We start from the raw sequence: 13621 nt of genomic DNA, 5'->3' as shown, positions 1-13621 counted from the left end.
TATTAGAACCCCATTAACTTTCTAATCATCTTTCTTTCTTTTTGCAACCATTACTTTGGAAGCATCCATAAAGGATTAAAAGATAACCTCAATGTGACTTAGATTTCAAGTTGGAAATCCTTTTTATAGATATGTTCCAAGTGCTTTTTTAAGCACCCCCAAACAATGTGCGTGTGACTCAATTAGCCCCTCCATGTATTCCAAGTGACATTACCTACTTCATTTTAAAACTAATTTTTTTCCCTTTTTAAAAACCAATTTCTCGGATATTTTGTGGGTTGGAGTTACCTTTAAGTATATCTAGCTCTCTCTCTCTCTCTCTCTCATATAATTAAGAAAGCAACAATTAATAACCTAATTAACGTGAAAGATAAGCCTAAGTAGATTAGATGGTCAAGAAAGGAAGAAAAACGTAATTTGAAAACTCCTTGTACTTTTTATGAGTTTTAAATATGCATTTTAAAGTTTTGGAGAATGAAGTTTTTGATAGATGAGAGGGAACTGTTGTAGTCAATCAATGAGACAAGAAGAAGTGCGTGGTTTGCTAATAAAGTGACCAACATTTATACCACTATATGCTAATGCAATATGCCACTCACATAACATATAACCCAAACCCATCCATGCTTAGGGAACATTTGCACGTGACATTTTTTTATCTAACATTAACTATACATCACCCATATATCTATAATAATGATAATTAAATAAAAACAATTCTACAGATTATCTGCATTCACCAGATGCCATTTTCTGCTGTTCCACCCTCTTTCCTATTTAATTAACTTTCATTATTTTCTATGATTGGAATGCTTTTTAATCTCTATATGTTCGTCCCCAAACCTAGATTCTCCATGTTCATTCCCCCCACTTTTGCCAAACATAAGACAACTTTCGTTTTTCTGGAACTCTTGTCTTTCTTGTAAAGACAAACGTTGATTCAGATTCCTATAATTAAAACTAATATGCAATGACAATAAAGTTAAGTAACATAAATTTAAAATTAGATGAAGGTGACCTGAGGGTGCTCGAATCTCGCCATACCTCGACTATTGTTCACCAATATGATACAGATATTTGCTATCTAATTTCTTCAAATCACGCCTTATTAACTATTTTAATTTTTTTTATTTGTTTTTCAATTGCATGCTGAGGAAGTAGAACGTGTAAACTGAATTGATTATGAGGACGTAATCTCAATGTGAGAGAATTTTCAAACTGAATCCAATAGAACCGTTGAGTAATTTAAGTTCTGTCCTTAAACAAGGAAGAGTGATAAAAAAAAATGCTTTACTTTGCTACCTACCTAGGTACGACGATTGGATAATTAATTGGAAGGGAAACTGTCCACGAAACGGTCGGATATATAAACATAATTATTAGATTCTGGTGAAGGAACTGCTTGAGTAAATCCAAGAGTGGGAACCCAACATAAATTTGGGCAACTTGCTTATAATACTCATTAAATAATTGTAATTATAAAAAAAATAAAGAAATAGTAGATGTCCACTGATTTTATAATTTTCTTGAGATGTTACTCTTAAATCTCTCACTTCTACTTTTGCAACACAAAATGAAGAATTCTTCACTAACAATTATTTTCAAAAGTATCTCCGCTTAAAATTACAATAATTTTTATAAAAAAAATATATTTTGATATAGATCTTGCATACACGAGTATTTAAATTTAAAGAGAGTTGTTTATAAATTTTAAAAAAAATGTTTTGATAAGCAAATCCAATTCTAAACAATTTATGTGTGTGATCTATATTAAAATAATAGGTTTATCTTCAAATAACTCTTATAAGTGACTTCAGTTGATACGATTCTGTCTTAGAAAGAGTATGATCTTTTCTAAATTTGAATCCTCAAAAGAAGCACAAAAGAACACAGAATAAGATAGAGATGTGGACAGCACAATCTAGCATATTAATAAGTTAAAGAAGATTCGCCACAAAAATGTTAATCTTTGATAAGAATCAGAGTTCTAAGCTAAGAACCAAGAGAATTCTCTCTCAAAAATGCAAATGCATACATTATGATTCAAGAGTGTCTTCATATGTATTTGGTGCCCCTATATATAGGTACAAATGTTTAAGGCACCTAAGAAACCCTAAAAGAAAGCCCAAGGATATTGGATCAAAAACAACTTGAAAAATAGAAACAAATGGTTTACAATTAAAATAAAAAATACAATTTATTTAATTTCCTAAATTATTCTTCAATTGCGCTCATGATCTTCATGTTCTTTAAATTCCTCTTTTCATGGAAAATTATAAGATTCAAGATTCAAGGAGACGTGTTTTGATCTTTGACCTTGTCATAGATCCTTTGAATTGCAAATGTTCTTCTTCAAGTTTTTCTCATATGTGTTTCAGACCTCTATCATACCCTCCTTTTTGAAGAACATTTGTCCTCAAATTCGTATCATTTGAAGATTCTTTATCATCAGTTGAAAATGCTCGAACGAATAATTGATAGATTTTATATAATATTGTGTATGTCCGTCCACCTATAAGAAAAAAAAGAAGTTTAAGTTTGAAATTTAAGTCTTATAATAAATTTCCACTGAAATAAAAATTTATTTTTTATCGTATAAATATAAATGTATCAAAATGTGAACTTTATAAATAAAAAATTGTAAAAGTGTAAGTTTTATGAAATTTTGCAATGAAATTGTATGTAAAATATATTGCAAAAGATTTTGTAAAATATATCTCTTAAAGTGGTTTGCAATGAAATTGATCGCAAAAAACTTTGTAAAATGTCTTTCCTAACCTTGTCTGTCACGAAATAAATATGAAATGTTGTTTTTTAAATAATTTGAAAATAGTTATTTTTCATTTTCTAATCCAATTCTAATAAAAAGTCAGTCAACCATTATTTTTCTTTTCAGTAATTTGATGATATATAAATTTGTGTATGTTATGTGGTAGTACTTAATTTTCTAATGAATTGATTGGAAAAGTAGGAAAATTATGGAGGTGATGTGTTGGTTAGGAATAAAAGGTGGGAAAGGAATAAAGTAAAACTAAGTGTAAAAGAAAGGTTGGTCGATTATGTTTGAAATTTATAGTTTGCAACTAAATGAAAAGATGGCAATAACATATCAGACCCACTCTTCCTGAACTCCTTGTTGGGAGTCAAAAGGTAAAGACAAAAACAGTTTTTTGTTTGATGGAATCAATCTATAATGCCTTCTTCCTGTCAAAACTATCAACATATCTCTAAATGGTAATGTCTATTATTAGTGACAACTTAGGACTACAATACTTCATATGTTGAATTGTCAATCTCTTTTCCCCATAATGTAAGATCTGTAATTTTATTTTTAAAAAAATCAATAATAAGAATAAATAAATTCATACCAAAATTAAGTCAAAGCACATTACGTGACAGCTTAACACATCAATATCAAAGAGACAAAATTATAGGACAGAAAAAAACTGGTGTTTTCTTGTGTGAATACTAATTAATATCATGTATATTGCATAGTATTTATAAATATACAAGAAATGTAAATTTTTTTGCACAAAGTCATACTATTATATGGGATGACAAACGTGTATATGTTAGTGCAGAAAAAATCAGCACGGAATCAGATTGATAATTGTTAAATTTGTAAAACGATAAATATGATTTACAATTTATTAAAAGATAATAGTTTTAACATACATGGCAACATATGAATGGATATTAGGGTAAAGCATGTACTGCATTCTAATTAATTTCTATAGAAATCATCCTCTTTTCAAAAGTAAAGATTCAAACATACAACATAAAATATCTACAGTGTTTGTATATGGAGAGCAAGGATGAAGAAAGTAACTTACAAGAATGAATTATCATTACAAATAACAATATCAAAATTATAAGCGTTGATGATAGGATTCTACAAGGAGATTGGATGCTGTGGATCCTGTTTGTTTGTAGGAGTGCAAAAATATAGGAAACAGTAAAACATATACTGTATACCTTCGAATGCATCACATACCAATGAACTGATTAACCAACTTGTCGGAACCAAGCAAATGAAAAATATTCCAGACATAAACTGCAACTGCAACTGCAACCCAAGCTGACTGACAGAGAAGCAAAACCATGGTTACTAACTAAAATATTAACCCAACCTCTTATCAGAACCCCTAATATTCAAGTTAAACCATTTCTTTTTGCCTGACTTGTCCTTCCCATCTGACCCTCCATCTTCACCAGGGCTCTCTTCACCAGTCATTTTGCTAGAACTTCCATTGCTAAAATTACTACCATTTCCAGTAATATTGGTTGACTTCACAATGGTGAAGGAAGAATGGATACCATCCCTTTGTTTCAGAAGCTCGTCTACCTGCATACCAAAGCAGATAAGGATCAATAGGGTCACAAAGAGAAAAACACTTTTAATTTATTCGCTTCACGTATTTTTCACGAACAACTGGAAAAGTATCGCTTTATTTTCTATTTTAAAATACTTGCGAAGGAAATGGTGAAATAAACTATAACATGTTTTCCGCAATTTCACCAATTTCTTCAGAACAAGTAAAATGTGATAAAATATAAGACAATACATGTTTTAAAAATTAAAACAAACCAAACCAAAACATGACTTGAAAAGTCTGCACATGATAAAATTGAGTTTGGAAGTCACCAAAAGAAAGCAACAGGAAATAATATTTTATAGCAACAATGTTTACAATTCCAAAATACACAACTCAGGTCATGTTATAGACATAAACCCTGAATTTCATGCGCAAGCACCCAAAGAATATCGTATGCATTTAGGCCTTAAGAGTAAGGGCCCTTTAACACCAGATACGAGAAGGTTGTCAAATTCTCGAGTCCAGAAACAGGTTAACTAGTTTGAAATCAAATGTAATTTTTGGGTGATTACCTCCACAATGACTGTTCTATTAGTAATCAAATTGTTTAAAGAAATTAACCCCTTTTTCAATTTCTTTCACATTAAGAATTTATGCTTTCATGAATTTATGTATAATTTAGGTGACTATGTAGTTTAATCTTATTTAGCACTAATTTACTATCATTCTTTATTATTGTGATTTGCTTCTTTTCTTTAATATGCAGTGGAAATATTGAATTATTGTACGATGTTATGCATACATGTCTTACAAATTGAATTTGGAACTACGAAAGCTCCCCTCCTCAACCACTCAAATTTGACAATCTTGGTATCAATGACAGTGATAGGGTCTGCTAGTTGCCTGGAAACTATAATTGCTAGCAAGGTTGAAGTGGGACTTCACTTTATTCATGCTTGATGCTTCAGCCCAAGTGACTAGGATTTGAATCTTATCCCAATGTTGAGTAACAAAATATGGTCATATTACAGAGAGAAAGATAAACCTTTATTAAACAAGGGCTCACTATGATTTGTTGCAAGACCTGCTAATTATATTTGGTAAACATTATGATTTTCTGTCCAATATGACCATATCCTGTTGCTTAACAAGAGAACTTCCAATCCCAGTAACCAGTGTATAGGGATACATTATAAGAATATTTTAAAAGTCAATTCTTTGAAATCGAGTACATCAATCATGTGATGATGTATATTAAAGACAACCTAAGATGAGCATCATATGGCATAATAGTTGAAGTATTTCCTTTGTGTATTTTAGCCCGCCAACACCAAAACCCCAGGAATAAAAAGAATGCAAATTTGTGCATTTATAAAAATATAAAGTGATGTAGTAACAGTGGCACAAGTTGAAAGAACGTACAGATTGTTTTTCTTTTGTGTATCTGTCTGTCACTTCCTGATAGCGTGCCAATGCCTGAAGGTATTAAGAGAAACAACAGTCCTTATAATGTCTCAAGAAAAACACTAACTACGAATGACTAAAGAAAATAATAACCTTTCTATATTCTGCTTCAAATTGGCGTAGCTCATTCCTCTTTCTTAAAATCTGAGCTTCAACATCCTTCAGTTTTTGGGTGGTATCTTCATACGATTTTGCACATACTGCCTCAATAGTATAGCTAGCAGTCTTAAAGAAGTTATCACCTAAACAATATTAAGTTGAATCAGGGTAGATGTAACTAAAACAGATTAATTAAAAATAGCCTAAGTTGGAAAAAGAGCAATATTGCAAAATAAATTATTCAGACCATAAACCGCAAATATATGAGTGCCAGCCTTTAGTTCTGAGACTTCACAAGGCTGAAGACCTTCCAACCTTTTAAAGAAGGCCCCTTCAGGATCCTTGGCCATCGCTAACTGCACATAGCATTTACAGTAACCACCTTTTCTAAACAGTCCGCAGCAAAGGAAAAGAAACCTAAAGCACATAATTTCCATACCGCATTCACTGTTGAATCCATTCTATACACTTGAAAATGTAAGAAATACATTCCTGCAGATGTCACCTTGCCAGTCTTCTCACTATCTTCCTGTATAGAAAGATAGATTCATACAATATCAACTAAATATACACCCAATTAGGATTTTCACATGCATTACATCAAAAGAAAACTATCTACAGTTTGTGCAATCTACAAATCAATTACAAGTAGCGAATACCACATGGTGTATCTCAATATTATTCATAGAAATAATTGGTTACAACTTGTGGGCCATGCAAAGCTCTTTCACAGAGAAATGGTGTTATGTTTCTCTGACTTGTGAGGAGCATCCACTTACTTTATATAATGCATGAAGTGTTTTGCAAACATTGGCATCATGGGGACTTGGTTTTATCCAGATGAGAAACACAATTACCATTAGTCTTAAATTTTAACGGCAGTCATGGCAGTATTCAAATTTGTGCCATCATGTTTTTCTAACGATCAATGACTATCAACATTATGTTACAAGAAAAAGACTAGAGAGAGAAGTTCATCTATTTGTTAATGGATAATAGTAGAATAACATAATAGTCTAGACTCTTCCAGAGTTGAAGAAAACACAAGACTTGAATTCTCAAAGGTTATGTACCTTTCCCACGACAACAAGTTTCACTTTCACAAGATTTATACGCTCATTCTCAAGCCTAAATGATTGATGGGGCTTACCACCTCAACTCACTCACTGATGGTATAATTATTTCAATCTTATATTAAACCAACGAGTCCAAAGGGTAGAAGGGAGTAAGTGTAGAGCAGTAGAAGCACTAGGACAATGAAATTTACCTGCAATGCCAGACCATAGCCTCCATTCACGTCTTGTTCAAAGTAGAGCAACTGAAAAATCACCCTTCAATATTTCAATCCAATACCAAAACCAGAATCAAAAGCACAAACGGACAAAGGAATTGTTAATAAAGACATAAGAGAATAAGTGATACTTTGAATTTGCTTTGTGCTGTTGAAGTAACTCTTATTACAATGCCTGACTCAGCTTGTTGTTCGTTTATTGTGACACCAAAAAAATGAGCACATTGCTTCTCTACCTGCAACAAATTGTGACATAAGTGGAACACATACACGACCAAGATGACTACTGTCTTGCTTCATCCATAGTGAAGAAAGTAAGAACCTTTCCACTAACTGATGTTCCAATTGGAAGGGGTCTAACTGTAACAGTTCCGTTAAGAGCTTCTTCCAGAACATTAGCTGAAATGGTTGTCTTGATAGGGACGCCCAGTTTACTGTAACAAAATAAAATAAGAAATAATTCAAAGCAAAGGAAGAAGAATTTTGAAAACAAATAGTCTTGCACTAAATGTACACCTGAATAAAGCTGCAAACATTGTGTTCACTGTCCCAAGATTAGACAAATCAATCTCCATGTCCATGCTATCAGCATCAAGTGCCTGATATGTATTGGCAGAATATCTTAAATAATGTTGCATATCGATATGAGAACTATACCGGGAAGAATATGAAATGAAATGTTTAAAAGTTTTTAAGAGATACATACAGATAACACTACACAAATCAAGACATTTACAATACACCCATTAAAGGAGCAGAGCAGTGAAGAAAAATGAATTTTCAAATAATAACAAGCCATAAGAATGAAGATGAATGCATGGATTGAGGGCAAAGAAAATTTCTGACAAAATAAAACATAGATATGTAAACCAAAAAGTAGCACTTATGTACACGAAGTCAATACTGAAATAAATGACAAAAAGTTCACCACTAGCGTGTATGAAATACAGTTTTGGTTAAAAGAATATCATAAATGTATATATATGCATTCCACTTGAATTCCAAGTTGCAGACAGGTAATATAAATGTTTTAGCTCTTCCCTCCCGGGATATAAATGTTGAGTAATAATACAAACTAGCAGGTTCAAACATAGATCACAAGAAATTTAAGATGTTAAAACATGCTGATCATGCTCCCTAGAAAAAAAATACAGCTAACTAGAAAAAACACAATTTTTATCTGTTTACTACTTTGCCCAGAGAGATAGCTTAAGATTTGTCCAATGTCACAAGCCATATTTTTGTTTTCATGCTGTAGGAATAGTTGGAAAAAAAGAAAACAGAAATAGAAGAGAAAATAGGGTTTGATTTCGCATGGAAAAGAAAGGGACCTCAAATCCAGCACTGTCATACTGCCTTCTCTTTTCTGGGTCAGACAAGATACTATAAGAATATGCAACCTCTTTAAATAGCTCCGAAGCTTCAGGATTGCTGGCATTTTTGTCAGGGTGATACCTGTCAATTGTATAGAAATGTGTAAAGAGATCCCACGCACGTTTTTCATCATAATTGGCATATATAACCAGAAAACAAGTAAACAAACTCTTGTTTTATAGAAAACCAAAACAAAAAACTGAAATCAGTACTTGTATATGTTCTGAATTATGGACAAAACTTAAATAGATGCTTTTGATGTTATTCTACAATGAGAAATAGAGTTTCGAATCTATTTTTATCTGTAATGCAAACTCTGTTTTGAATCCCAAGTGTCCAACCTCAAAAACAATGTAGCTGGATAGCTGTTATTTAGAAAGTTTTATATATTTTATATAACATATACTACGTACATACACATTCTAAAAAATGATAGAAGTTACTCAATATATGATGTTCACAATATTCAATAGAAAGCCATTGATATGTCTTAAACAAAAACATACAAGCAAATATCAACAAAAAGTTACATAAGAGTTTCCTACATAGGAATCATCATCTTATAAATCCAACATTTATATATCATTTTGCCACCATTACAGAAGTAAATTTCCCTTTTGGAATTGAAACCCCAAAAACGGCCCTCGAGAAAAGCCCTATAGTCACTTTTCAGAGGTTTCTGGAAACAACTCATAGCACAGTCATCCAAGCCGCTATTCGGCCCATTATTTGGTCAGTTACCGCCACCAAACTAAACAACTCGGCAGAGGCCCCTGTAGTGGCCATCTTACGCTATGCTGCTACAGAACAGCATTTAAAACCCTAATGCAAACGTTTACTAAGTAGATAACTAAGGTGAAACTCCAAATAAGTTCTGTACTTACCAGATTTAATCCTCCTCCCAGATCTCCGCGCCCTAGTCCCCTTCTTTGATTCAGTGCCATTTGTAACATGAGAAGTTATTACTACTACAGATTATATAAGAATGTTTATCACCCTCAAATGTTCTTCAATGAGCTATCTCACTTAAGAAGACACGCCCGCGTTTTACATAAGAAAAAATTCAGAGAAACCCTCTTTCTCATTGAAAAGAAATATCCGAAATCCAACAAGATGGACACTACTCCATTTGCATAGAAAAAAAATCACTTAAAAACAAAACAAGAAAACCTAACACACTTGAAGCAAACAAAGACAGCAACTTCCCAAACAGACAGAACGACATGTGCAGTACCCACATGGAAGTTTCAAACTATACTAAACATGCACAAAATCAAAAGGGGAATTAAAAAATCAAAAGACAAGACAGAAACGTACTTAAGAGCAAGCTTTCTGTACGCCGTTTTAATTTCTTGATCGGTTGAATCCCTTGACACGGACAATACCTCGTATGGGTCACGTCGATTGGCTGGGGTAGACGGTCCTTCCATTTTTGAACCCATTCCCATTCACTACCCCTTCTCTCCCTTTCTCTTCAAACACCGTGCAGCTCCAAAGGCAACAAAAACGACCTTTGTGTTTCAGAAACAGTGTGGCATGTTACTCATCGACCCAGCTGCCCCAAGATTTGAATTCAAAAGCAATAAGATGTTCCCAACGAAGGAAAACGGCACGCGATTCAAAGCGGCATTGGATCGGTCGTGAGTTGGCTTCTTTCCTCGGAATGGGAAAAAGCAGAAAAATTGCGAGGTAGGATTTGGGATCTAAGCGAAACCAAGAGCGAGGTCAATTTGAAATGAAGAAAACGAAGCCAAAGAAAAAGATTGGGATTGGATTTTGAATTTGCAGGAAGAGAAAGAAGCTCGATTGAGTCTCGTAGGTATGGCTTCTGTGTGATACGTGCCGCTTCAAGACAAGTTCTTTCTTTTTATTTTATTTTATTTCATTTTTTAGTTTAATTGGGAATTAGGAATACTCAAGGGTTAACGTTTGACCCAATTACATCCCGCAAGTTTTCATTTACCGGTTTTTTAAACTCGTGTGGCTGGATTTATTTTTTTCACGTGTAATATATTAGACTTGTTATAAAAATATTACGGGCAAATTATATATATATATTTTAGATATAGGTAATTCTTTGCTAGTCCATTCAAAATAAATTTATATTTATTTTTTATAAATTAAATGATTTTATTTTATTCTCGAACTATAAAATCCTAAAATTTAGGTTAGCATTTAGTTTGTTCACCAAATTAAGCATCTAACGACCAATTTTTTTTTAACTTTCGAATTTTTCACAAAAATTAATTTCGTTCAATAAATTTTAATAATTCAAAAAAAATAAATGAACAAATTTGATAATCAAAATTGGCTTAAATAATAAAAAATTAAACTATTCAAAATACTCGACATAGAATACACGAGTCAAATATGGATTTCAATAAACAATCGTACCTTTATAATCAATATTTGTTAGCCATTTATCATTATTGCAACCACATAATCTATCCTACAATGCTATTATAATTAATTTAGCTTTTATCACTTTAAATGTTTATCTTCAGAGTAATAATATTATTCTGAAATTTGGGGATTTAGTGCATGATATTCAATAACAGAATTTTAAGTTAAGAGAATATCCTTTCTCGTACTAATATTGATGATAAAATTATCAAAAATAAAATAAAAGAAAAACAAATTATAAAGTAAAAAAAAAAAATACTCTATTTAAAAGCCGGATTGATTAAAGTTGATTCTTAATTCCTCAATTGTAATAAAATGTGTTAAAACTACTATAAAAATGAGGTATGAAAGAAAAATGGAACTAAATAAAAAGACAAAAAAAACTTTGAGAAAAATAAATAAAAATTAGTAAGAGGTAGAACACCGATTAACTTCATTAAATAAGTGATTTTTGCGATAAATAAACTTAAATGTATAAAGAAATTAAGGTAAAATATATTTTAGATTGATATTTTACTGTTTAGTCCCTAAAAGTATTTTGTTTGATTTTTAATAAATGCGTAAAATTAATAAATAATGTTATATAGAACAATATTTGGCACGTGTATTAACTTAATATTTCGTATTTTTATCAATTAAATTAATCAAGTTCATCGATATATATTTATTTTTGTTAAGCATTTTGGTTATGATCAAGACTAAGTATGTATTTATTTATTTTTTGTTAACAAATTCATTTCTCAATCCAAATAAAAATTAACAATAGCTTAAGTTTGTATGAGTATTCAAATTATATAAATTTAAGAATTTTTATAATAAATAAATCTAGTATACACTATTATATATATATATATATATATATATATATATATATATTGCAAAAAGAATATATTTTATATTTAAGAATAAAACATTATAAGATTGATAAAATATACTTTACACAACGTTTAATTTTAATCTTGCAATTGATAAAATAAAACATTATAAGATTGATAAATAAAATTGTTTGATATATAATATTAATATAATTATCTAAAAAATTAATAGTAATAATAAAATATATTTAAAACAATTAACAAAAATTATTAAGCCCAAGAAAAAACATCATAGACTATCATCATCCAACAAGTTCAACACTTATTATTTATTTGTTCACATCAATAAGGTAATAATCATAATAGAGATAAACAAACACACAAGAAATACCAAATAAAACAACAGGATCAACCAATGTGTTAAAAAAAATTTATAAACAATTAAATTGTTTAAATACACACAAGATAAAACAACTAAAAATATAAAATAGTACAAATATCTAATGACATGTTAAATTTTATCGCACAACTTTCATACATAAAATCGAACTCAATTTATTCATATACATGTATTAATATTAGACTTTGACAAATTATGCACTTATGATATACTCTATTGCTTTGTAGAGTCATTGTGAGTTTCAACATACCACTCATGAGATTGGTCCATGACATCTTTGGTTAAGGTAAAACCCTTAGACTATAATTTCTTGCACCTTTTACCACCTACATTACCATTCTCTACTTAAAATTGAATGGTCGGTAAAGTGACAAGATAACTCCTAATAGTGAATCCTTATATGGACACATTTATTAAAAGAATTCATTTCATTTTAAGTGACAAAAAATTAACCATCCAAATTTCATAGGACCAAAAGTCACTGTTCAAACATTTTAGAAAGATTAAAAGTCAATTTTTTTTTATCTCGTTTGTCTTTGTTGAACTTCGTAAATCTATTTACATTTATGGTCTAAACACATTTTTGATTACTAGATAAAACAAACTAAAATATAATAAGGAGCCTAAACTACTTTATTTTAGTAAAGTATATCGATATCTATCTATATCCATATATATATATATATATATATATATATATATATATATATAAAGAATTATCAACTTTATTATAAGTTGATGAAGGTTTTCTGTACCATGTAAAATTAGCAATTCAAATCAATAAGTTTAGCATTTTTTTTTTGTGGTTATAAATTTTGGGAAAAGGGTGTTGAATTTATTTCACTCTTTAAAATAAGCACATATATCCTTCATTTTCTTTTTAATCAAATGGGTAAAAAATAATAATATACTTTTAACTCTTCGAGTAAGATAACGAAGAGAGAAAGCAAAAAATAATGTTTTTTAAATAATATACTCTAAGCCATTTAGGTTGGGGTTACGTGTATAGACTTTGAGAGGCTTCTTAATGGTGCGCACACCAACAAAGAAATATAATGTTAATAATATGGTTTTAGATGTCTTTTTGCACAACATCATTGTCATTTTCCAAACCACGTACAAATTCCTCTGCTTTCGCCCTATGCTTAATAGCATTCGTAGGAGAATTAGTGTTTGAATTTTACTCAAGAAATTAATTTGAATTTAACTAAACTGGGATTAAAAAAAGATATGTACATTTTCAGCTCTTCTTTCTTATTTATTCTTTCTTATGTTTTCAGCCTCCTACTAAGACTTTTTACATGCTTCGATAAAATTCAAACAACCTTTTTTGATCTGACTTTCTTACCATCTGGACAGATAAAAATTACTAAACCATGTCTATTAATTAATGGAGATATTTTTTCCTATAATGTTGTATATGCATTTGGAAAAACACATGCAACAATGCTTCAAACTT

General features: G+C 30.6%; 1 protein-coding gene across 1 annotated transcript; it reads right to left on the bottom strand.

The window, feature by feature from the left end:
• Positions 1-3816: 3816 nt before the first annotated feature.
• Positions 3817-10405, bottom strand: ARG1 (Chaperone DnaJ-domain superfamily protein). Its single transcript, XM_047308703.2, has 11 exons — positions 9862-10405; positions 8502-8625; positions 7687-7769; positions 7493-7604; positions 7302-7406; positions 7147-7197; positions 6319-6408; positions 6127-6235; positions 5874-6022; positions 5739-5792; positions 3817-4345 (listed from the first exon to the last, which is right to left on the bottom strand). Exons 1-11 carry the CDS (start codon positions 9990-9992, stop codon positions 4121-4123), a joined length of 1233 nt encoding a protein of 410 aa, XP_047164659.1. The 5' UTR covers positions 9993-10405; the 3' UTR covers positions 3817-4120.
• Between the last annotated feature and the right edge of the window lie 3216 nt (positions 10406-13621).

This window comes from Vigna umbellata, chromosome 8, assembly GCF_029865625.1.
Source record: "Vigna umbellata cultivar VRB3 chromosome 8, Vumbellata_1.0, whole genome shotgun sequence".
NCBI classification, from domain to species: domain Eukaryota; kingdom Viridiplantae; phylum Streptophyta; class Magnoliopsida; order Fabales; family Fabaceae; genus Vigna; species Vigna umbellata.
This window is presented reverse-complemented; position numbering and strand designations above follow the sequence as displayed.